This window comes from Antennarius striatus, chromosome 19, assembly GCF_040054535.1.
Source record: "Antennarius striatus isolate MH-2024 chromosome 19, ASM4005453v1, whole genome shotgun sequence".
Taxonomy (NCBI): Eukaryota; Metazoa; Chordata; class Actinopteri; order Lophiiformes; family Antennariidae; genus Antennarius; species Antennarius striatus.
Window position 1 is genome coordinate 2,730,992 of NC_090794.1, and position 26,092 is coordinate 2,757,083.

The 26,092-nt window shown below is 45.5% G+C and overlaps 1 protein-coding gene across 3 annotated transcripts; it reads right to left on the reverse strand.

The window, feature by feature from the left end:
* Window positions 1-60: 60 nt before the first annotated feature.
* On the reverse strand, window positions 61-23,764 carry si:dkey-174m14.3 (uncharacterized protein LOC563117 homolog). 3 transcript variants are annotated; one of them, XM_068342249.1, is made up of 8 exons: window positions 23,710-23,764; window positions 22,796-23,605; window positions 20,259-20,296; window positions 9,491-9,652; window positions 6,865-6,931; window positions 6,015-6,122; window positions 5,517-5,597; window positions 61-3,024 (listed from the first exon to the last, which is right to left on the reverse strand). In XM_068342249.1, exons 1-8 carry the CDS (start codon window positions 23,761-23,763, stop codon window positions 1,642-1,644), a joined length of 2,703 nt encoding a protein of 900 aa, XP_068198350.1. In that variant the 5' UTR covers window position 23,764; the 3' UTR covers window positions 61-1,641. The 3 variants fall into 3 exon arrangements, with proteins under 3 accessions (XP_068198350.1, XP_068198352.1, XP_068198351.1); XM_068342250.1 differs by having other exon boundaries at window positions 1,406-3,006; XM_068342251.1 differs by lacking the exons at window positions 22,796-23,605; window positions 23,710-23,764 and adding an exon at window positions 20,576-20,613 and having other exon boundaries at window positions 1,377-3,024.
* Window positions 23,765-26,092: the final 2,328 nt, after the last annotated feature.

Consider the following 26,092-nt stretch of genomic DNA (forward strand, 5'->3'; position numbering starts at 1 on the left):
ACCATAGGTAGAACCTTTTCCTCTGTACAGTATTTCATTATTGTCACTGACCTGACCTAGATTCACAGCCGCCTGGAGAACCCATCCCTGCATCGTGTTAAACAAAATTACGCTGACTAGTCACTTTGTCCTCCATTTGTGAGGCCACATTATTCCCTTCGGCTATGCTCAGAGCAGTTTTGTAAAGTGTGTTCCAGTGCATTGATTGTACCTGGATGTATTTAGCAGTGTTTAAGGTGTAAATGCTTTCTGCTGTGTCAGCCGGTGATGGTTCAACATACAAATGAGACGCTGCGGATCTGTGGCGCCCTCTAGTGGCGGATTTAGGCTTTAAATCTCACACCTGGACAGCAGGTAGCAAAACAAGGTACAGCAATAATTCGTATCAGTGGGGGTTTTGTTGTATACAAAAAAGCAAACAAGTATTTTATTCCTTATTAACTTTTTACTATTTGTTTAATTCAATTAGTGACAGAAAAAAACCCATCACAATGTAACACCAGTTTGTCTTAAATTAGGACAGCATAAAAACCTCAATAACAATATTAGAGTGTGAAGAAGAACTTTTCTGAGTGGCATCTTGGCAAAAAATGTACAATCCTATTTTTAAACTCACGACAGTGATGAAGCGGGACTTCCTCGTGACTCAATGGTGGGGGGGGACACACCAATTGGCTGCAGCTTCGAGAGTTTGCAGCTTCCTCACAGTTCACCCACTAGTCCGCTGATCTGCATGCATGTAATTATCCTAAACCAACGACCGATCACACGCTTCAGTAATTTACATTCCAGATCCCCACATTAAAGCAAGGCTTGGAGCTCAGTTGTGTAGTTTGTGCTTTATTAGGCGAACAAAACAACCAAAATATAGAAACATGCATTGCTGTCAAAGAAACAGGGTTACAGTGGCTTAATGGGGTGTGGGCATCCAAATCTGAGGTAGAATGGGGTCAGGAGAACCTCTCTGTGGGATATAGAAGAGCAAAAATAAGATAATACCGACTGTCAAAACATTCCATCAATAACAATAGAACACCCAGTTTAACCAACAGAAGCAAAGCAAAATGTTTTTGTATCGTTCGTCTAATGAGTCGTTTGTTTTTGTTGTACATTTAAATCCTCACAAGGCCAGCATTTCTCAATTAAAAATAATGACTAAAACCAGTTACATAGGCGTCAAGTCTCAAAATACTTCTCGAATATAGGATTGACAATCTTTCATTTATATACAAGTTCCAAGTTTATCAAGATTTGCGTTTATATTTCTGATCATTTTTGGATTTATTTTTGCCTAACAGCTACTTACAAAATATATCACTCAATTTTTAGTTATAAGTATATATTTATACATTTGTAATTTAAATACATAGCCAATCTGACAAAAAGTCAGGCCGCTTGAGCTCTTCTACTGATCCAACTCGTTTAATACTTCAATAAGACTCTTTCAGGACAATTATAATGTAAACGGTTACTATCCTCTCGTACAATCAAAGCTTTAAAATAATCACAGAATTATTTGGCTCCTGGCTTCTAGTCAAACCTTTTTGGTTCCACCTGACCTCGCCAGCGGCCGCAGGTGTTCCTGGACTCGGCGGCGCCTTGCGGCTCGCGTCCTGCCGAAGGTTAAACCTGATGAGGAAGTCAGTTCAGAAGCGTCCCGTAAAGCTGGGCCTTGGTCAGACTGTCCTTCCTGGAGAGACCCAGGGAGCCAAATTTTTGGTTGTACGGAGGAGGCGGGGGTGGAACCGGCGGAGGCGACTGGCTGGCCTCTGCTGGCAGGCTGTGCATCTCCACTTGGTAGTGCTGCAGCTCCGCCGCCATCTCCAGGGTTCTCTGGTTCAGAGACTCGGTGGAGCTGTTGGGGCTGGGGTCGGCGTAATCCGTACCCTGGCCCCCTGCCGCCACGTTGCCCTCCCTGTCTTTGGAGCTCCCTGAGTGGTAGAGGCTGTGCTCGGATCCCTGGCTGTCCTCGGCTCGGTAGAGGTGGGCGTGGCTGTGAGCTTGTCGCAGCCCCGGACTGCATTCGGGGCTGGCGGCCACCCACGCCGAGTCCATGACGCCCTCCCCTTGGTGGTAGTAGTCTGCCCCCTCCTGGAAGCTGCTGTAAAGCGGCCCGAGTCGGATCTTGGCGGGCCGGACGGAGAAGTGCTGCTCCGAGAAGCTGTAAGGGGACGCCCGGCCCGGGCTGCGGTAGGAGTGGGCGCTCAGGTCCTCCACGCTGAGCTGTCTCCACCGTCCAATCAGCTCCTCCTCCTCCGGGGCCAGAGTGCTGCCTCGACGACTGTCTCCGTAGGCGACGCTCGGCGACGAGGACGGAGGGAGGGGCTCGTAAGGCTCGCTGAAGCAGGAGGACATGGTGCGGCTGTAGACGGGCGAGCTGCCGTTCTGGTGGTGGCTCAGTTCCGTCTGCTGGAAGGGGTGAGCGTTGGCGAAGCCTCGTGGACTGTCCCTCTCCCAGGAGGAGTCGCTCTTCCTCTCGTAGTCTCCCGCGTCCCTCCATTCCATGTAGAGGGAATGGTGTCGCGGGGAGGACGCCGCACTGCTGGGCGGGTCGTTACCTTTGTCTTCGGACCCCCCTGCGCTAAAGCTGGAGTAGGAGCTGGAACCCGCTCCCAGGGTGGCGGGGAACTTCCCAAAGTGCTCCTGAGAGAAACTGGCCCTCAGCCCCACCGAGCCCTCCTCTGGGGTGCTGTCGGTGGAGTTCTGGGGCCCGTAGAGCAGCTTCCTCTGGCCGTGGAGGTCCATGCTGGGCCTCCGCTCGCGGTGCCGGTCATCGGGGCAGTACAGGGCCGTGTCGCTGCTGTAAAGGTCGGATTTATAAGCGGCGCGGAGTCCCAGCCGCTCTCCCGGACCCAATCGCTCCAGGATGAAAGTGTGGTCCTGGGTTTGGGGGCTGGGGGAACGGGAAGCCTGGCTGCTGCTGCACGCCTCCTCCGGTTTCTCCAGCACCTCTGGGTAGGTGTGACAGAGAGCAGACTCCTCCATGTGCATGTCGCTCAGTCGCTCCTGCAAATCAGCAGGTAGCTAAAAGTGAAAAAGGGAAGGGAAGGAAATAAGTGTTGACTCAACATATGGAGATATAGTCTAGTTAATACTGACGAGGAGAGGTTTGTAGCGCTAGCTATACCATCGCAACAAGATCTTTAGTCTCTGTCTGCCTTCAGACATCACAGAGTGATGGTTTAATAAAGTTTTGGTTGATACCTTCTTCAGACTGTATAATATCAAGTCCCTAATGTGTACTAAAAGCGACCGCAACCCCATAATGTAATTCGGTCGTCGTATATAAAAGCAGAAACACATCGTCGTCCGTTGTGCTGCTCTTTAAAAAAAATGCTTCCCTGCGACTTTTCCTTCCCCTCCTTCTGAGACAAACAAATAATACTCATTAGTCACCTATGAGTGGATTCTTTATTTATGTAATTAATTTTTATGTGTTTATTTGCGGACGACATCGCTTTAACATCTCTCTCAGGGACGTAATGCAGGAGGTGATTTCTGAGGACATACATCTGAGTATTTACCTGGTCTGATTAGTGTAATTATAACGTTAAAAAAAAATAAAAAAAATCATCAATCTTAGCGTCATGATTGGTGACAACAGCCTGAAAAAAAATAGAACAGCAATAAAAGATAGAGCCTCTATCCGCTATCTGTGCCTCTCCATAGCAACCAGCATTAAGCCGGCACATCATCACCAGGAACTAAGTCAGTTGTTCCTAATTGGCAATGAGAGGAAAGCTAATTATAACGTTGTAGCAGGAGAAAAGGCAAACAGCCCGAGAACATGCATAGACGTTCTATCACGGGGGTTCTGAACCAGGTCAAAATGAGGTTGTTGTTTTTTTTGTGCGTGTCGTGTAGAAATTAGCGCCGAGTCGTTTCCTGCCCCTCGTTCGCTGCTGCTTATTTTTCAAGTCGAAGGCGCCGTTGATCCAGTGAACTGACGCCGCCGCGGCGTTCGTCAATACGCTTTCGATTTAGTTCCCACCCACGGGACGAGTGGATCGGCGGAGGCACGGCGAGGACATGTGTGACCCCTGACCGCCACTATGCCCGCAGAACAGTTTTTCACCCTTTAACGGGTCCTGCGGTCAGGGAGTGTGTGTGTGCGGTGCAACTAAATGGGATGTTTTATGAACCTTATGCAACCGAGTGCAGTTGGCATTGATGTTTCCACCCTGGGAACAACACCACGAGGTGTTTTCATCCTTGTGGAGGCTTTAAAATCTGCCCTCGACGCACACGGACGAGGCACAAAAACGCTCAGGGCCGATGCGTCGCAACGCGGCTGTCAAAACACTGCCACTATACCCACAATGCATTCCTTTTCACAAGCAGCAGGCGGGACGTTTCGCCACATAGTGGAGCTATCTCCAACGGTCAGCCACCTCTTGTGAAGCCGTTTCCACGGCGATTCACGCCTAATCTCTGGCGTGAAGCATCGTGGAAATTACGACCCCCGAGTTCAGTTTGACAGTGAAAACTCACAGCTGAAAGGTGGTTATTGTTTCGTTATTTAACCAAAAAGCCCTCCCGCTGTGACCTACGTCTTGTTTTTTAGTCTCCTACATCTCAAAAAGGACAAAGTGACCTTCGGAAACAGTCGAGACAGCAACATTTCTTTCCCATCTTACATCTCGAGCCGAATATCAGAACTAAATCACATCTGCTCCACAAAACACAGATATTTCACAAGTCTTGTCTTTTTTTTATCTGGCGACACTGAAAGATCGCCTTATAATATAATGATTCTAGATTTACATCAAACTTCAAGGCGAAAAGATCACCTTGCCCTTTCTGAAGCATTAAAAACAAATTTGAATGCATTCTGCTGTGAAACTCCAACACGCTGCGACCGAAGGGAACAAATGCAAATCGGACAAATTCGGGGCAGAAAAAAATTCTTAGATTCCAGCGCTAAATAAATAAAAGCTGCAAAAGCGAGAAAAAACATGACAAAATACAGAGAACATCAAGAAAACACAGATGGAAATGCTGCCAAATACAAAAACAAAAAAACAAAACAAAAAAGGCTGCACAGACGGCGAAGGAAACATTTCAGACACACTTGGTTTTTTTGCACCAAAATAATCATTTTGGTGCATTCAAGTGTTGCCAGAATAATCTGAAAAATTAGTTCCAGTTTGAGAAAATTTACATGAATTCCTCCCCAAGTTGAATCAACCAGAACAGACCCGATCACGTTGATACTGACCAGTAAAACACAACCCAGCACCAGTGATTTAAAGGCTTGTGAACACTTTGAAGATGGATCAATGCCCCCCGCCCCCTGACTTGGCTCAGAGGTGGGGGGGGGGCATCCCAGAGCACATAAATGTAGTTAAACCACTGTAGTTAAAGCACTGTTTTGAGCTCTCAGTAGTAGATGTGATGTGCTTTGAATCATAAGATTCTCTCATTTCAACTGAATCTAGACTAGATTGACTAGACTAGATCTAGTCTAGACTGACTAGACTCAACCTGAGCTTCGTTTCCAGACGTGCTGAACCCACCTCAGACAGCTCCGTCCTGTACAGAGATTTGTTGCACTGCAGCAGCTGAGCGGCCAGGTTACAGTCCTTCCTGTACAGGTCCTACGGAGGCAAAGAATATATCACCCTCATTTCCCCTTTTTGTTCTTCATGCTTTTATGTATGAGAAACCTGAGGAACGGACTTGGCTAAAGGGAATGATATTTTTTCTTTACCTTTTTCTTTCATTATTTACCCATAAGATTACCATGAAACTGCCTGGATGGAGGTGGGGAGGAGAAGATGCTGTTACAATTCTGAGTGGCGCCGGATAAAAGGGCCATTCATTGTTAATACTTCCTTTAAATAGGGCAGTCCGTTGGATGGAGATGATGCACTCTGTCTGAGAGCCGTTCTAGGTTACTTTCTAAAATAGATACGGGATGCTGACAAATAAATCTGAGGACAAAATGTTTCTACCCGTCGAGGCAAATAATTCTACTTAGGTCCCCCGGAGACGACGACTCGAGAGGCTCTTACGTTGTCTTCCTGGAGCTTCTCGATGGTGAGCTTCGCCTCCATCAGATGGTTGTTGAGGACGATGATCTCCCTGCTCAGGGCTCGCTTCTCGTCGTCGTGATGCTGAGACTGGAGCACAGACACGTGGAGAAAGCTTAAATCTCTTACATTTTTATGGCTGGTTTGCATAGTTTTCAATTCAATCGACTATTGATTGTTCACTCATCGCCTGCTGGCTTTCAAACAGAGAGGTTTCTATAAACGGCACGCTAAAAACGTGAACCACAAATTTTAGATATCACCCTCCCAGGTGAATTCCGTTACTGTCTTTAATGGGTTAACAGGTAAACGACCCTGCTGACTCAGCATCAGCTCTCTCGTCTCGAGGAAGGAGTGTGTGAGATTCGCTAACAGCCGACGAGGACGATTTAAAAAAAAAAAAAGTCTGTCTTTATTTTTTTGAACGACGGAGCTTCTTCTCCGTGACCCTCTGCTCCTTATTAACCTCCGATCTCGTCGCCGTAGGCCGTCGCCACGTTTTGTCATCCGGAGCCTGTTATTATTAAACCGTCTATTCGACGCCGGAGATGCTTGATTGTCACACGGTGTTCTCAGACAGTGCTGGTAAATTGGATCTTTTTCGACCGGCGGAGGCAACATGTGACAAATGAAGCGAGGTGCGGGTTCTCCCGAGGAACAAAAGGTTTACTATCAGTCTGCCGCTGGGAGGAGGACAGCCCATCGTAAGAAGCTGTAATTAACGTCAGTGAGGACCCGTCTGACCCAGATGACTTGGGCTTTTTTTTCTTTCCTAGTTGTCCGTGGGAATTCAGATGAGTGGATACAAGGAACACGAGGCTTAAACACTCACATCTCTGTGGATCTTCTCCTCCAGATCTTGGTTGATCCTCTGCAGTGCCGAGTAGCTGCTTTGTATTCTAAACGACAGAATGAAGAACATTGCTCACTAGCAGATAATAGCCGGTACACAGGCGGTGTATAACAGCGACTGGAGACGTCTCCGAAATGGAAATAAGCACATCGGCAGACTCAGCAGTGCAGAAGTCGGTGCCGTCGTTTCACTTTACAGGACGTTTAAGTTACTTTCACATCTGGCTGCAGCTGATAGGACAGTCGCCTGTTTTATTCTGTGATATGTGACCCATGGGGGGGCAGACAGATGCTGTACAGGGCAACAGTTCCAGATTAAAAACCCCTGAATCAGTCATTCCCTTCCAGGAGATCCCAAACCACAATTTTTCCTCTCCACCTCGCTTTTCCTGGTCCTTTTTTTTTTTTTTTTTTTAACTAGAATTTGAATTAGAAGAATAAGAAGAACTAGTACAACCTTGTGTTCCCAGTTTTTTGACTATGTGGACTTAATTTAATTTAGTCTTCTTCTAATTCAAGCAACAAGACTGCAATCTGGTCTTTTTTTTAAAGTCATCCCCAACACACAATTTCTGTTTCATTGGATAAAACCCGAGACCAGAGTCGAGGCGAGGAAGGGGGAATAAGATTATAAAATGGTCCAGCCGTGGTATCGTCAGGATTTCTGTTTTCTGCAGCGATAACATCTATATAATGTTTACTTTAATGCATTATGTTTGACTTAGTTGATTACTATCCTCAATACGTGATATGATTCCATTCCAGAGACGATCGAATCAAATCATGGGGGTCAAACTGTTGTGGGACGACTACTGATTAGGTGCAATAAGGTTAAAGATATGTTTGTTTTGCTTTTAAATAGATTTCAGAAATCAATATTGTGTTTTTTTTTGAGAATCGATACGGCATCATAAAGCTGAAAATTGTAAAATGAAGTGTATCAATATTTTCTCATTCGCCCCCGGTGCCCCCTAAAATAACCCGAGGCGCTTTATCGTAGCGTCTTGTGTTTCATTAAATCTTGTAGAAGTCAGGTCAGGCATTCAATAGTGTTCTTTTTATTTGGGCTATAAAGGTCTTCTAAAGCCTCCAGAGTGCATTACATCTCTCCTCGACTTTAAAGCCGCTGTTCACTGGACCAGAATACAAGACGGCTAACTTCACATACCCACGGGTAAACACTGAAGTTTGAGAGTCCAGAGCTGCACACCAAGTGGAAATCTAAGAATTTAGAACTAAAAATTTGTGACCCGAATTCATTAATTTTAACTTCAAACTGAATATTCTAATGTGAAACTTGACTGTCATCACTAGGCCTCCAGTCGGTAAAGGTTTGACTTGTTCTACTCATGCATTTACAACTTTCATGAATAGAAAAAGGGATTTTGGACTAAAATCTTCTCAAGACTGTTTAATTTTGACTTAGTTTAGAATGAAACCTGAGTATTAATGGATATTAAGAACATTTAGGTCTGAAAATTATGAGATTCTTGCTCTTTTCTTAAGAAAAGCGCATTTGCTGCAATGTAAGCCTCTTCTTTTCTCACTGCTTTAGTACTCTAAATAAAAATGACACGGAGAGCATTTTGTTAAAGATAATAACTTCTGTTATTGTTGCGATCATGTATTTACTATTTATTTTTTATTTTAAGGAAAGTGTGTTGTCGTTATTTTGTTGCTGACACTGGTGACACGTGATTTTATTTTGTTCCAGAATCTGTGCTTTTATTTTGAAATCTGGTTTCACTTCACTGAGAGAGGGCCACGTGTGTTTCCAGTGAATTATAGACTAACTAGCGTGTTTAAACCTAATTCCACAGAAGTAAAACAATTCACTGCATCCTCACTAACAATCTCAGAACAACCATAACTGATAGTCTAACGCTGGTGGGGCCATTATTTGGTAGAACGAGTCAGGGTTTTTTTTACATTTCTTTCTAATGACGACACTTTTACCAACTCCACCGAAGTTACAAATCAGTGTGTTTTCAGGTATTGTAAACTGCTGCAAAATGTTGTGTGTAAAAAAAAAAAAAAAATCCTCATGACTCCAGAGGGAGATGAAGAAATCCGTTAAATCGCCTGAAGTGATGTGGCTTGAGTCGGCGGTTCGGTGGGTTCTGAGGACTTTGCCAGCGTGAAAAACGAAGAAGACACGTAGGCGTGAAGGAATGAAACATGCGGGCTTAGCAGACCTCTGCACCGCGTCTCTGCTTCACGCTTTCAGGCTTCGGGGTTACATCGGTAGCAGCAAAACGCACCCAAATCTGTAAGACAAGCTTTTGGGTCGTGCAGACGACAGGCTTTGAATGCATGTGGGGGGAATTTTTCAACTCTGATTTGGGGAAATCTTTAACGTAATCTGAGAAATGTAAGATTTTTTGGACACCTCCATTAGAGAGATAATGAATATATTGGTAGAAGGACGCTGAGTTTTGAACTGCCAGGCAGGAGGCCTAGAGGAAGACCAAAGAGGTAGTCGGTGTGAGAGAAGAGGATGCAGAAGACAGGGTTAGATGGAGGCAACTGATTCGCCGTGGCGACACCTGAAGACTTCTAAATGGGGTTATTGATGGAAGGGTGCGCGGACTTGTTTCCGGCCCCACCTGCGCAGTTTATCGGTGAACTTGTCCAGCTCCTCCTGCGCCCGCCTCAGCTCCGTCTCCAGGTACTGACGCGTGGAATCGAACTCGCTCTGCAGCAGCTCCAGCTTGTGTGTTGTGTAGGAGAGCCTCTTCCTCAAGTCCTCCTTCTGCTCCAGCAATGAGCTGCACACAGCACACACACACACACACACACACACACACACACACACACACACAAACACACACACACACACACACACAAATGATTGTGCTCAGGGCTTATGATACAACAAACGAGCTTAACTTGGTTCTGCGAGCATCTCAATGGACTTATAAGGGTTTGCATCTCTTTTTAATGCACCCCAGAACGGCCATGCAACAGTGATGAGAGTATCATGAAAGGGTGATAAAAGCAGGAAAGTTGAGAGAAAGTGCTTTGTATGAAGAAAACATGGCAGTCGAAACACAGATTTCTAATTAAGAATCCAAGGAAGGGATGAGGAGCTGGGGGTTTTTTTTGTTTTGGTTTTCTTTACATCATTGGATCTTCCTCGACATTAAAGCTCTTGCATCACAGAAACCCAATCATCAGTGAGATTGGTCCTGCTGAAAAAAAAAAAAAAAGTAATGTGTGATGAAATGAGAGCCAATGAACTCTAATATATCATTTGAATAGACTGTGAAGGCTCAGATTTACGCAACAGCGATACCCCTTCTCCGTGCGTAATTCAGCGAGGCGGCACAATAACGGCTATTATCAGACTATGCGCATTACCTGGACTTCAATCTAATAAAAGGGCAAGTATGAGAGGGAAAAGAGGAAATGTCTGCTGCCGTGATGGATCCGGACGCCTAATGGAACCCGCATTGACGGACAGATGGAGGAAGGAGGGTAATGGCTCCATCCGCGGCCCAATAACAGATAGAAGAGATGGAGATGTGGCCGCGTCACTCTATTCACTTGCTCTCTTTCCACAAGATCATAGACGCGGGAGGGGAGGGTGTGTGTGTGTGTGGGGGGGGGGGTGGTGGTGCTTGAGCCATTACTCTATAATTTGGTCTAAATTTGACTCTATTTCATGTCTTACAAATCTTTTCCTCTGGATATGCCTATTAGCTGCAAAAAGTGGTACAAATAAGCCATGGATGAATTGATTCTCAGGCAGCCATTAGAAAAATGGGACGCAGCCTCTGTCGATTATTTAACCCAAAGGTGGACAGCTTCCTAAACATTTCTGAAAGACATCTAGAAATGTTAAGTCTGCTTTCAGTATTGAACCGCATGTTACTTTTCAAAGCGCGTTCTCGCTGCAGTGGTGCGCGTCATGCGCAACTTTTAAAATGACGCGTTAATTGAGTTTGTAAGACTTTTAAAACTGGCAGTTTCGTCACCATGCAGACACAATGTCTGAAATAAAAACAAAGTCGCCAACTTTGCAGCACTTTCGTCATTTTTAGGTTACATCGTTTGTACTTACTCCTAATGAAGAGTCAAAACATGGGATGTGGACGAAAATGGAAATTTTCTAACTTAGTTTCCAACTTATCTGGTTTTGGACTACATGAGATAAAGGGCTCTTAATGCAAACTGAATTAGATTTTTTTTTTTCTGCTAACACTGGATAAATAAATATGAAATAATCATAAAAATAATAACCGTTTTCTTGGGAAACATCTCAGACAGTTTGTCAGCGTCCTTTAAAAAAAACCCTTCACGTCGTTTCCGGTTGTTTTCCTTGATGGTCGTGACCCAAACTGTTTAGGAACAGGTGCGCCTCAGGCTGCGCCCTTGAACCCGCCCACTTTTAGGGGCAGCGACTTGTCATTGGCTTCATATCTTTTTGGTGTAATGTGATTGGACAAATGTCAACTCTGTGCTTAATGTTCACACCCACTTTTAGTCTGATCCTGATCAACATTTTCAGAAGATAACAGCTGTAGCAAAGCCAGAAAATTAGCAATAATTTGTTGATTTTCTCTGTAAATAAAATTAATAACAAACATTAATTTTATTTCCTGATTGAACTTTATTTTTTTGTTTTTTTCTGTGGACTATTGAAAAATTAACATAATATATTTATTGCATGTCTTTTTATGCATGTTATCTTGGGTAAGGTCTATCCTGTAAGTAATTTTTTTACACAAAAAAAATAATTTCATACTCATTTACTGTATATACATAAAACACTGGATGTGGTGCTGTAGTTCTACTTATTGCGACAAATCAAATCAGGCCTGATTATTTCACCCTCCATTAGGATTATTTTTCTTTTAAATGATTGCAGTGATTCACATGGAACGCTGCAGCAACTACTGCAAAGTCAGAGGTAAAATAGTACCCGCCTACAGAGCGATTCGATGAATGTCTCAGCTGACTGGTTGGCACTTCAGTGCAGCAATACCCGTCAGCCCCCCCACACCTCCCCACCTCTTGTTTGGCTCTGAAAGCCAGGCATTTGCAGGAGAATACAGGTATGGCTTGTTTGCTATAGGATGAGTTTACGTGAAGTAGCTCCAGGGATGAAAAAACCCCCCATTAGTGACCTCTGGGGCGAACGGGAGCTGAGTCAGACATAATGAGAGCTTTCATTCCGGTGAGATGAAATGACGAGGCCGCGTGACTTCTGCGCCCCTGGTAGTGGTGTTGGTGGTGGTGGGGGGGCAGGATGGGGTTCATTTAGCACCTCTGGGTGGTAAGAAGAGACACCTCGTGGGTGGATGAACGGACAAACATGTAAAAAAAACTAGGATGGATGGCAAGATGGCGTCTGATTGTTTTTAGTCTTACCTTTTTTTGGGGTGTTTGCCGCCATTTCGGGGGACTTTTAAGGCAGTTTTGCCAATGTATATCTTTTTCATGGTTTGTCTGTGTTCCTTCCCTCTCATGTGTTTATAGTGGTTGACCAGGGGAGCCGTCGAGTGTGTTAGTTTCAGCTAAAGCTGACCTGTAGAGTTAGTAACGCTCTACCTGTTGATCCTGCCAGACAAAGGAAACACAAAAGTTGGCAACTATTAGCACCTGTAGCACAACCAGGGATGGTTTATGAAGGTAAAGGCGACATATTTTGCAATGACAGTCATCTTAATTACAACAGAAATGCCGAAGGAGACCCAAATTCAGAAAAACAGACCAATTTGAAGGTTCGTAGTTCTTAAAAGGTTAAAGTCCTCCTCTTGATGTGGCTTTAATGCTAATTTCAGTGGATTTTTTTTTTTTTTTTGGTTTTGTTTGACATCGACTTTCCTCGCAGCGTCACGCCGCGTTGCTTCCCGCAAAGACGCAGCGGAAATCGTAAATGAACTCATCTCAGACGTCAGCGGTAAATGTCAAGTTTTTTGGTCCCCAAAATGTCCTGCAGCAAAGTTCAACAATCACACCAGGGTAAATCTATCGCAAAAGTACAGCTTGTGCTTTTTTGTGATATTTCCATCTATAATCAATAAACACTTATCCTTCCTGCGGTTGTCGGGGGCGACCCGTGTTAAATTATGGGGGGAGATGAGGGCAGAGGTCATTGGTTAATCACTCGTCTGACACGAGCAGACCTTCATACCTACAGACAAAAAACCAGACTCCACAAACCGTCCCACAATCCCACTGCACCGCCATCAGACGCCATGAATGGATGACGCTTCACACACTTCTTCTTGGGGGAAAATGGGATGAATTAAGGGAATCCAGCAATCAAAGTGTGGAAAAAAAGCACCAACATACGTTTTCTAACACCGACTGGGTTTGTGATCCGATAGCGACTGCAGTCCAGTATTAAAGAACCCGATAATTCCCACCATGTATAGATTTCTGTGTTTCTGATGCGAGAAAGACGTCAGCATTCTCAGTCTGAGCCTCGGACGCTGAAAACCAGCAAAGAGACCTCGGGGGGGGGGGCAAGAAAAACAAAAAGACTTTCATGCGAAACGACTAAAAGCGGTCTAAATTTAGCAGGAAGTGATTCTTTCATGTAGAATCCCATCCCTCACTGAGAAAATGTATTTTCAGGCCTTTTAAAACCTGCTTGATACTATTGGTGGTTGATGAAAGGCCTTTGTGACAAGCAGACATCAGATTCATCAGTTTAAAAAAAACCAAAACACCCATCTGAGACTGTCTGCACCGAAAAAGCTTCATCTCCTTGTGTGTCAAAACACAAAAGACACGACCCGACGCGTGCACCCCCCCGCCCGCACGGAGGGATTGTAACAAGGCCGACGTCTTTTCTGAATGTTTCCAGCGTCCTTTCATTCCCTCGTGTCTCAAACCCTCCTCCTGGTCTGTTGCAATCAGACAGGAAGTGAGGAAGGACGCCGAACATGTGGCGACAGCTGGGTGTGGATGAGGGGAAGCATCACATCTAAGGTGTTGCTTGTGTAGATTCTGTTAAAAAAAAAAAAAAAGGAGATTACAGAAGGAAACATGTTGCTTCTGTGACACCCAGTTGCTGGGAGGTGATTTATGTGGCTGACTGAGGAAGAGGAGGAGGAGGAGGTGGTGGGGAGACACGGACTCCTCCAGATGGTGACAGCTCACCGCTGTCAGCTGCTCCCCTCTGAGTCACCACTTCGGATTTGCACGTCTGTGTGTGCAGGTATGATGCTTGTGCATGTGCGTGCACCTCTTATATATGTGTGTGTGTGTGTGTGTGTGTGTGTGTGTGTGTGTGTGTGTGTGTGTGTGTGTGTGTGCACACTGCAGCATTCAATCGCCTTCTCAACAATCTCTAACACGAAAGTCAAAACAGGACGGCTGTGAGCGACGCATCTCACGCCACTTCAGGTGTCCGCCGTCTCTCATCCTCTCCCTGTGCTTCGCCTTCCTTTTTTTTAGTCGATCCTCACACTGCAGCAAAAAAAAAAAAACCCCAAAAAAACAAACAAAGATGGGGCTGGTTTTGGATGCTGCTGCCTGCCTGCCACCCACTCGTGCCACGCTGACATTTGAGAGGAATTCAGACCATTGAAAAGAAGAAGAAAGGAAGTAAGGAAGGGAGGGACGAGGAGGATTGAAAAACAAAACAAAACTGGGGGAACTAGTAAGATAGTAAATGCAGGAAGTGTTTGGGAGGAATAGTAGAGTATCTGACATCTATAGACAAAAAAAAAACAAATTAGAGGGCAAAAGAAAAAGGAGTGGGTGTGAAGTCTCCACAGAAAATCAGAATTCCTCCTCTCCTTTTCCCTCCGCTCTGTCGATTTCTCTTCCTGCCTTCCTGATAGTGTGTCTACCATGCAGATACATCGGCTTTCAGGAAGTGTCCTCATCACAGGCCCAGACCTGAGCTTCAGAAACGGGGGGGTTGACATGCAAAGTATGACTCAACCCTCATAGAGAGGGGGGAAAAAAAAACAAAAAAAAACATCGCATTTTAAATTGCAGCAGTGTTCTGCGAGCGTATACGTGGGTTTTATATCTCTGCCCCGGCGTTGATTAACTCAGCAGCAGACACACACGTAAGTAGTTCCACACCGACTACCAACATCATTAGCAGCAGCAGGGGATAATGACCCGCTCCACGGATTTCATGCGCCGCTGATGGCACTTGGCATAGGGGGAGTGTGTGTAATCACCATCCTGAGAGGATTTTTTAAGCAACGAGCGGGGAAGAGGTGATGGAGGTTAGATGAGCACCCACAAAACAAATAAATGTGCTCCGTTGTGTTGGAAAATCAACACAAAGAACGTTTGTATCAGAAACTGTGTGCAGGAATGAGTTCGACATTTTTGTCGTTTAAAATATGGAGACACGTGCAGCGGCCGGTTAGCTTAGCTTTAGCAGGATGAGGGTAAAAATGGGTTCTGGCTTCAAAAAGGTGGCAAAATCGCCGTCTTGCTAAAAGCGCTCGCGATAAATTATACATGTTGAAGTAAATGCAAGCTTCAAGAAACGGTAAGATATCCCTAAAGCCATCAGAGAACTCTCTCTCTCTCACACACACACACACACACACACACACACACACATACAAACACACACGAAACAGATGAAGACAGTATTTTTCCCAACAAAAAAAATCAACAACAAAAAAAGCAGTGTCAAGAAAGACAATAAAAACTGGAGCCAGTGAATCCTTCTGAGAGTTAACCTACATTGAACAGATTTTTATTTAAATTAACAGTAAAGAAGTGCCAGGAGAGTTCCCATCATGCAGCTGTTAACCTACTTCACAGCAGATTATTGTAATCGTAGCATGTGCTGAATTTTACAGTCAAGTCGAGGTGTCCCTGCTTCTTTTCTGTTCTACACTTTAATTCCTGTAAATGGATTTTACAGCTTATTAAAGGTTAAATTTAACATAATATTAAATATTTTTATGACATTCACAGTATTGGAAGCAGTGCATTTTATTTTACTGTTAATATTAAGAATAGCAATTTAGAATAACCCCAGCGTTGAGTGTTTCTAGTAACTTAAGAATATTTAACGGCAGCATTGATGATAATAAATTACTATGAATTAAGGAATGCATTTACTGCAACCTTCATAAGACCTTTTTTTTTTTTTCTGCAAATCTGATTCCTAAATGTGGAATTTGGCTTTATAAACAAGGCCACAGCCTGAAGGCGACGGGTCGGAGGAACGCGAGCAGCTTTCAGGGGGATCAGCTAATTAAAAATAGAGCAGACAAATATGCTTACCAGTACATGAATTCACACAATGGCACACATACACACACACACACACACACACACACACACACACACACACACACACACACACACACACATCACACCGCCCACCAGCACTAACATATTGTTTACAAGTGGAGCTGGAATGGACAGGTAATGATTAGACACAACAAAAACACCACCTCTGCAAATCTGCAGCGTTCTGCTGTGTGTTCTGTGTTTCAATGCATCTGCGTGTCCTCAAACATATATTTATGTATATATCACATATAGAAGAAGGCTGGGATGTACTTACCAACCTATCTATAACTCTCAAGAGGCGGCAGAAAAAGCCTCAACTTGAGGACGCGTGAATGGAAGCTTTTACGAAAAGAAGAAATACCAACTGGGAAAATATTGAAGGCAGTCTAGCGCTGCATCGTTCCATTAGTGGAGTGGCAAGGTTCCCAACTTTGGGTGCTTGGCAAGAGTGAGATATCAATGCCATGGGCTCAATCCCGTTAACATGCATGAGCACTTAAAAACGTGAGCGCACACTTGGAGCCGTTTCAGGAATCACGGGGAGCTGAAACGTTTGCACGTGAGGCGGGAAACGGGAGGTCAGGTGTTCAAGACAAGGATGTAAGAAACAAAAGATAATCTGATAAAAGGAAGGAATGCATCGTGTTAATAACCGCAGTACAATCTATTTGCATGTTAACTTAGCTACTGTTTTGTTTATAGATGTGGAATTCCGGTTAGCAACTTTGCTAATGGCGGGAAAACCTGTTTGGAATAAGACTTGTTGTAATTTGTTGGAGCTATTTAACCGGTTTTGTTAAGATGCACAGGTGAAAATCTGTGGTGGAATTACAGCTGGAACTTTGTGAAGTTGGAACCAGAATAAATGCATTCAGATTCCTGGTGAATCAGGAGCAGCCGGGATGAGAACACAGTGTTCCAGACGCAAAGCTAACGTCTATTACACCTCGCAACACATCTAAATTTATTTTAGCGCCACGTGTGGAAGTAGCCTGAATGCAAACCCACAGATTATGACTTAAATATTAGATTTTTAGCCCAACTGTAAAATAGTTGAGTTATGGCTGCAGTAATACGCAGCGAAGCCCTTCAGACATTTACAGTACGAGGCAGAGCGCCTCATCATCACTAGGAATAAATCTAACCGGTACGATCTGACCACCGCTGCTGGAGAGGACAAAGGGGAGGAGAAGTAATGGGGTTGAGATAATAAGACACACTTAATGACCCCCGGAGGAGCTGTCAGCGCTTCACCAGAGAGAGAGAGAGAGAAAGAGGGGGGAGAGACATAGAGGCTCAGTGGGGGAGAGAGGCGAAGACTAGTTCCACTACAGAGGATTGAACCCAACACTGGGCTCCATTTAAACAGATCAAACCAACCTCTGGCCTCTTCACACCAGCCTGTCTCCCCACAAATACCTGCTATGTCTACACTTCATCTACAATAGGCCTGATTAATGTGGAGCCAGGCAACATCTGAGGGCTTTATTTATCATATTAATGGTGATATTCTTGTTCTTTTTGCAGAGTTAATATGAGACAAACAGCTGCGTAGGAAAAATGGTCGGATTGAGTTGAAGTAAATTTAGAGTTCTGTCACTTTGGGTCATTTTAATAAACAGCAAATAATATTAATTCACTGCGATGCTACCTATGGGTAGCTTAGTTTAGCATGAGTAGAGGTTACTATTTATGCTAAGCTAACTAAAAATAGAACTTAGTAACTAAACATAGTAACTAAAAAAATCTGAAATTAATTTGAATTGTGCATCTACAAACTAATATTGTTCAATATGATTAAAAACATGGAGAACATTGATTAAATTAATTATAATGAGAGGTTGTTTTATCCACATTTTATCTGCTGATTCAGGATTCTGCAGCGGAAAGACTGGTTTTAAAAGATTTACCTAAAATCTGTAAGAAATAAGTAACATGTTCAGATGTGTTTGAATTAAACCCTAAAAAACAGCAAAAAATCCATCAAACCCTCAAATAAAATCTACGTACAAGAGCCGACAGACAAAAATAGACTAAAATATTACACATAATATACAATATTCTTTAATATTTTGACCACGCAGACAAATTTTCACATAAAAAACCTGACTGACTTTAAATTATATAAAATTAAAATGCTTTTCAGGCACCTTCTACAGCCTGACATGTCCGGTCTTATAATAAATCACACTTTGTGACTCTTCAAACTGTCAGGATGTCATTTGACAAAGTGCTTCATCCTCCAGTTTGACCTTTAATCTGACTTTTCCTGCTGGAAAATTTAAGAGAAAAACACAGAATACAGACCCTGAATTTAAATCTTTGGTCAAACTTTTGCATGCTTTCCACTCTAGAACCTTTTTTAGGTTCCTCACTCCCACATGAAACACTTGTGGAGAGGCTTTCCTGAAATATCCAACACTAAGGGCCTGTTTGGGGTCTGAACCTCCGCTCTGCTGTGTCTCCATGTATAATTTATATCTGTCTCCACCACAGGAGCTCCGCGGCGGGGTGGGTGGGGGGGTTATTACAGGACATTTCATCACTTCTAGTGGAAGCGGCCTCCGAGGAGGTGTTGGTGAAGTGGGGGTGGGCCGGGATCCTCAGGTGTGTCTAGTTAACCCCATCACATCTGCTTCAGTTTGGCACAGGTAACCTCATTTCCTATGTAACACACACACACACACACACACACCTACACACACACACACACACACACACACACACACACACACACACACACACACACACACACACACACACACACACACACACACACACACACACACACACACACACACCCCTTATCTTGATTTCAGCTTCTATTTCAATTAAAGCCGTGACAAGCAAAAGAGAACAATTGATATCAGATATTAGAGGAACCCCCCCCCTCCCCCCCTCCAACCCCCCTCAGATTAATTACCCCTCATTGGCTGGTTAAACGGCTTCTAAACTGTAATCTGCCTGAAATCATAATAATACCATAGGTAATCGAACACAAAGCTGATCCATTCCCATCTGTGCCGGATTAATAATGGTTCATTAGTAATAGTATCAATTACCAGTGAGGTAGAAAGGAAGGGTTTGGAGGGGGGGGGGGGCTCTTTAATATCCATACAACGCACCTTTAATCAGAAAAAGTGGGTGAGTTCATATTTAAATCTGTTGACACCTGAACGCATCACTCCATCACTGTCAGGCCTTTTTAAATCCATCAAACCAACCAATCAGAGCCGCTATCGATAACTTCTGATCACCTATGAGGAAAGGAATCGGTGCATTCCGACAAGTGACAAGTCTCAGATCGCTCTATAAGTCATGAATGGACATTTCTTTTTTCTTTCTTTTTCTTTTATTTTTTTTTACTACCGTGACTCCAGACTGATTCCAAACCGTTTCCACGTCCTGCGGTGGATCAGTGCGCACGAACGGTCACTGCAGACGGAGCACCGTCACTTCCAAACTATCAGAGAAGCAAAACATTCCGAACACAGCCACGTCACATACAGATGAGATCACGCACACACATGCAAAACACACACACACACACACACACACACACACACACACACACGCACACACACGCACGCACAAAATCAAAGATGCAAATGTACCTTCCGCTCACGCAGAGCTTCATCCTGGACGTGGAGAGATTAAAATCCTTCTCCGGGAGAAGAGGAGAGAGAACCCCCCCCCCCCCCCCCGCCGCCGCCTTCTCTCTGCGCTATCTGGATCGGCTTACCCAGCGTCTCCCCCCCCCCCCCCCCTCTCCTCTCCCCGACCCCCTCACTCCACCTCCTCACCCCCTTTAAAGCTCAGTGAAACCTCAGCACATGCACATCATCACCCCACCAGCATCAGCATCATCAGCATCAGCACCACCGCCTCCACGGCACTCCAGCGGCAGCAACAGCCGGGAGGGAAGACGGAGGAGGAGGAGAAGAAGAAGAAGAAGAAGAAGAAGAAGAAGAGGAAGAAGAGGAGTCTGTGTGCGAGAGTGGAAAGACGGAGAGGAAGAAGAGTGGGAGGGAAAGGAGCTGAAAGGAAGAAGACAGGGAGAGCGCGGGGGCGTGATGATGGAGCCCGGAAAGATGTGTGCAAAGAGAGAGAGAGAGGTGATGAAAGAAGGAGGGAGAATCTTACCTGATGGTGTCGATGCCGTTCATCTCCTCATCGGGCACCTAAAGGAAATGACAGCGCGTTAGTTGAGGGAGGGGGGAGGAGGGGGGGGGACCCATCAGTGGCCCCCCGGAGCTGCCAGGCGGAGAGCCTCGAACAAAAGAAAAAAGAAAAAGGAATGAAGCATACATATTCAGCAGGCGCACTCTCTCCTTCCCTCTGTTTTGTTTATGTTTCCTCTCCCACCCCCCTCTTCTGCCCCCCCCCCCCCCAATCCGTTCCATATCTTGTATATAAGCGAGCCTGACGCTCATCAGACTGCAGCCTGAATCTGCGCTTACCGGAGGTGAGAGGAGAGAAATAAAATCACATCATGCCGGGAGAGAGTGAGAGGAGAGAGTGAGAAAGAGAGGGAAGGGAGTTAGGGAGGGAGGAAGAGGATGAGGGAGGGAGGGAGGGAGGGAGGGAGAGCGGAAACCTCCGTTGCAGCCAGACTGCAGATACGAGCCCCTCCATGAGGGATGCTGGCAGCAACTCAATATCCGCGTGGAGGTGCTGAATCGGAAAAAGAGAGAGAGGAAGGAAGCAAAGAGGGAGAGAGACGCGCAAAGGGGAGGGGAAAGAGATGGGGAAAGTATGGAGCGAAGTGGGGGGGGGGTGAGGTGAGGGGATGGGGGCGGTGGTGGTGGTGGTGGTGGGGAGAACAGGTGGTTCAATCTGTTGAATCTCGCATTTGAAGTCTCGGGTTGTGCGTGGAGACGTGTTCTACGTGTCTGCTGCTGCTGGCCCTTTTACAGAAAGGGGATGAATTATGCATCAACCTGAAAATACCCCCCCCCCCCCACACACACACACACACACACGTGTTCTCATCCTCACTCATTTCGGTATCCGCGCTCCTGACGCGCGTCGGTAGTTTTGGAGACGGATTTTACGCACGTCCACTCGTGTCGTTAGGAAACAACAACCATACTTGTGCTGCATAGAAATGGAAACACGTTTTTTGTGTGTGTGGGGGGGGGGGGGGGCAACAGAAGGCCCTGTGCTCTATTGAGGAACGTGCACACGATGGAAGATTTAAAAAAAAAAAAAAAAGTGCCAGGACTCTTTGGAGGAAACTTTTAGTGGAGACGGACGCGGACACTCACACGCTGTACCGAGATGAACACCACCAGGCGCTGCACGCAGGCCTGCCTCTCAGCCCCCACACCACCACCCACCCACGTCTTCTCAAGCAGTTGCTAAGGTGACGGCAAAGGCTGAATTTTAATCAGACGATAAATTAAGTCAATGTGATCTTCTACTTTATTATTGAATGACAGCGGTGCTGCAGATCTGTCAAATACGCGTTTTTGGGTTGTTGTTTTTTTTTGGTGGGGAGGGGGGAAGAAACAGAGAGCAGTGTGATCCTTGGATGCTTTTACGCGGAGAGAAACACGGGAGTTGGAGCCAAATAAATACACATTTGAAACCAAACCAGCGCATTTTTGAGATGAGAAGAGCGGCGCCAGATGTATTATTATTCACAACTAAGATAAATGTCACGCTGAGGCTGCAAATACGCAGACTTCTGATGCAGTAATTGCTAACTGAGCCTTCTGGGTTTGTCTTTCTGCGGGTGAAACCACTGGTTGCTATTTCTGAAGGAGGCGCGTTGTTCGCGCAGGTTTCTGCGCGTTCGAGGCTATTTAAGAGGAGCCGAGGCTCAAGTCTGGGTAAACGAGGCGCGTCAGGAATGGATCGATCTCATCCGCGTTGTTCGGATGAGATTGCGCGGAGGAGCCTGCTGCTGATGGATGGGATGCTCATGAGCGTGAAGCACACCTGTCATCATCACCACCACCACCATCATCATCATCATCATCAAGAATATGGATCAGATGAGTGGGAGCTCCTCTCGCACACTCACACAACGAGAATAATTTCCTTTTCACGCCAGGACAAAAGGAATCAGACGAGGCTTGAAGGAGAAGCGTAAAAAGTGTTCATTTTATATATAAATGTGTGTGTTTTTTTTCTTTTCTTTTTTTTTTAAATAGCCCTAAGGCGAATTGGGAGTTAAAATATGTGTGGGCGTTCGCTGCATGAAAATCACAAGTTCTGCTCCAACAGTAGGTGAAAACATGTTCCATCCCTGCTGTCTGAACGTTTAAATGAGGCCCATTTATCACTTCCATAAATTACTAACTGTAACATTTTTCTCCCTGGTTTGTATTTTCCGCACTATAAGCCGCACCTAAAGGCCTTTAATTTTCTCAATAACCGGCAGTGCGCCTTATAATCCAGTGCACCTTATATCTGAAAACAGATTTATAGGCCATTTGGTAACGGTGCGCCTTACAGTCCAGTCCAGATCCACAAAATTGCTTCAGTTCCGAACGAAACCGTCATTTTCCAATTGTGGTGAAGAGTTAAAAGATATTCCTCCCTACGCTCCGACAGCCAGAGCAAGAAATCCGAAGACTTGATTTATTCAGGCAAAATCTGAGAGGCTCAATTGTAACATATGTTCCGAGGCCTGGCATTAAAATTTAAAAAATGGGATGACTTTCATTACTCACCATGTTGATGCCCTCGGGTGGAGAGGCAGATCTGTAGGGGCATCTGGGTAAGTAGCAATGAAACTCCGGAAAGGGACTCTTCATCTTGAAACCTTGACGGAACGATGGCGGAGGCGGAATCAAGTCGGTTTTGTTTCTTTCCAGCTGTGACAGCGTGTCCACGTTTATCTCCGGGTCCAACCGCTCCTCGTCCCGCCTCACCGAGTCGATGTCGGTCTCCAGGTAGGTTTTCTGCTCTGGGTCGGGGAGAGGCTGGTCTTCTCTGGTTGTCTTCTGCTGCAGGAGGAGGAAGTCTTGTTCTTGGGCCGTTGGGTGGAGCAGACTCCACTCTCCAACGTTGTCTTCAGGCTGGGTTGTGGTGGAGCTGGATCGGCAAACCGGTTTCCCAAAAGCCTTCAGGCTGCTTTGGTCGAGCACATTAGATACCACCTCGTCCAGGAACTTGGAGAACTTCTGCTTGGCGTTGACTTCTTCCTTCTGCCCCCACTGTAACTTCCCACTCTGAGTATCGTTGTGGGTCAACGCAGAGCTCCTCCCTTGACACAACCCACCTCGCCTTGGCCTTGGCCTTGCATAAATCAAGTCCTGATCCCCTCCTCCTCCGTGAAGCCCTCTAGGAAGACCTCCTCCTTGGTTACCCCAGCTTATCCCCCCTCTCAGACGAGTCCTGAAGGCCTCCTGGCTTTGCTGCTTGATGGAGCTGTGCAGGAGGCGGGTAACTCCCGAACTCCAGCTGTTCAGGCTTCCGGTGCACTCGCTGCTGCTCCGGCTGCCCCCGGAGCTGCCACTGCTGGGTCCGCTTGGGCTCGACTGGCAAGACGGAGAACCTATCAGCTCTTCAAGCCAGACTTGATCACGGTTACACGTCGAGTAGGGAGTGCTAGAGGAAGCCCAAGATTTCGGTGATGACCTACCTTGCATAGCTCTGCCTCTTTGGGGGAGGAAGCACGCCATGCTTCTGGTTCCATCAATGGCCTGCATGGATATGTTCTTCTCTTGGCTCTAATTGTGGCAACCAAAAGATCATTCATGGTCCAGTGAACAACTCCAATTTTGGAATGTTCTAGCCCAATCCTGTCTGGTTATGGCGTAAGCCTGACCTCATAGTGGATTCAATACATTTCACTCCAGGCAGAACAGATGGCCTTCTTTGGTGCCAAGAAAACCCCAAGTCAGGCATGGCTTAAAATTTAATGTCGAGACTGATGAAGACTTCCTGCGACCAGCCGAAAAATCTTGGATTCATTGTAAGTATTAATCTACTAAGGGATGGAACATCTAGTCCTGCACCACAGATCTTATGCTCAGAAGTTCTGAGCGTGAAGACAAAGACAATCAAGTCACAGCTACTACTGTCAATATTCAGAAGCTTCAGGTTCGGCTTTAATGAGGGGGGAATTTTAGAACAATCCTAACACGAGTCTCTGCTGGTGGAGGGGGGCTTAGTCTGAATACGCCGTTCCCAATTACGCCGTCTATTGATATTGGAACAGGCAAAGATTTCCCAGCTTTTTCCAGGTCAGTGCTTGTAGAAGGGCATCGATTCAACGGAGCACATGGCAGCTGACAAACAGACCCACCGACTAATGAACGGGCTTGTCGGGGTAACAGATTACGGTAATCCTGTCAATACCCCTCATTAGCAAAGAGGAGACATTCCTGGAATGGAATAATGGATACGAATTTGAAACAACCGTATTATTGCTCCTGGAAAATGGTTTTAAACGTGCGTTTACACCGTTCAATGGCTGTAATGCGATACATTTTCTCTCTCTCTCTTTTTATTTGTGATTTATAGATGAAAAGATCAGTTTGGATGCGTGCAGTTGCAGCTAGGACGCGGTTAGCCTCACTTAGCATAACTGCCAGCAGGGGATCACAGCTAGCCTGGAGTGACTGAAAGTTAAAAGCAAGCCAATTTGTGGGTTTTCTGTGTAAAAACATTCACATCTTACTGTTTTGTTGATGAATTATGTTGAGGACATCACCATACTCCAATACTCTAAAAGACCTTACTAGTTTGCAACAGGACAGAGACTGCATCATATACTGAAATTTAATGTCTTTAATGACGACGAGTTAAAATCTAATTTGAAAATGATTGTGCAACAGAAGAAACATCCAACTTTCAACTCTTTTTGGATTCCTGGCAGCAAAACTTAACAATCATCAATCTTTTTTTCCAACTTCTGACCACAGAGGATCCCTAAAACCCGTCCTGCCTATAGAGGCTTCCCCAAGACTGTCCCTGGGTCCAAGACAGTGTAGCCAGACGGTCGTTGTCTCCAGAGGTATCATTAACCCAACGTCCGATATGTCTAGTTTAAGCCATCATGAGGGTTGTTGTGTGAATGCATCCCTGTAAACTCCAGTAGAAGACCCCCCCTGAGGGGACCACCCTGTCTGGTACCGTCAGCCTGCAGACTGTATCTGTATGGTTTTTGGCTCCGTCTCTTTCTACCACTGCGCTGCCATTTCTCACCATTTCCAGACAGGCTCAGACCTCTCCTATGATGAATGTCTTTAATAACGTCTTTTCAATCTCAGGAGGAGGAAAGGGGTGGGAGCCAATTTAGAACTATCGCCCTGACAGGAGAGACTGTCAGCCTATGGCTGCCCAGAGGTAATGGTGCTGAAATGGATTCCTGCTACAAGGTGGAGATAATTGGTAACGCTTGCTTGTTCTCTGCTTTTCCCCTCGCTGGTTAGTTATGTTTCTGCCCCGGCTCAGACTCTGCAGGGGTTCTTACGTTGGGTGTCCCGCACTGATCCTGCAGAGCCGACTAAATGCCACAGCTGATCAGCGGTGGCCACGAGGAGGAATGGCTCTGTGCCACTCAGCTGTTACTATGGCAGTGAGTTTGCCTCTGCTTAGCCGGCCCTTCTCATCAGATCAGAGCGCCGTGTCCCACACAGCCTCATGCCAAACACCCGGCTGAGCAGGGAGGTCAGTTTCTTCTCGACAAAAATAAGCCAGTTTCGTTTGTGGAGGAATTGGTGATGATGAGCGAAAAAAAAAAAATAAGTAAATGAGAAAAACTGCAGGGAACATGCGTCAGAGAAGGCAGTGACAAAGCACAGTCTGCAGCATTCCACACAGGGAAGATAAATCTAAAACGCTGGGAGGAAAAGTGATTTTGTATTTCCTCTCTGGATCATTTAATATTTTCCACCCTGCAAGCTGATCAAATGTGTCAGTGAATTAATAGCTTGTATGAACGCACCAGAGAGCCCCACTTAAAACTTAAAGAGACGTGATATCAGCCAGATCGCTGCCTCTCCCTCGCTCTCCTGCTC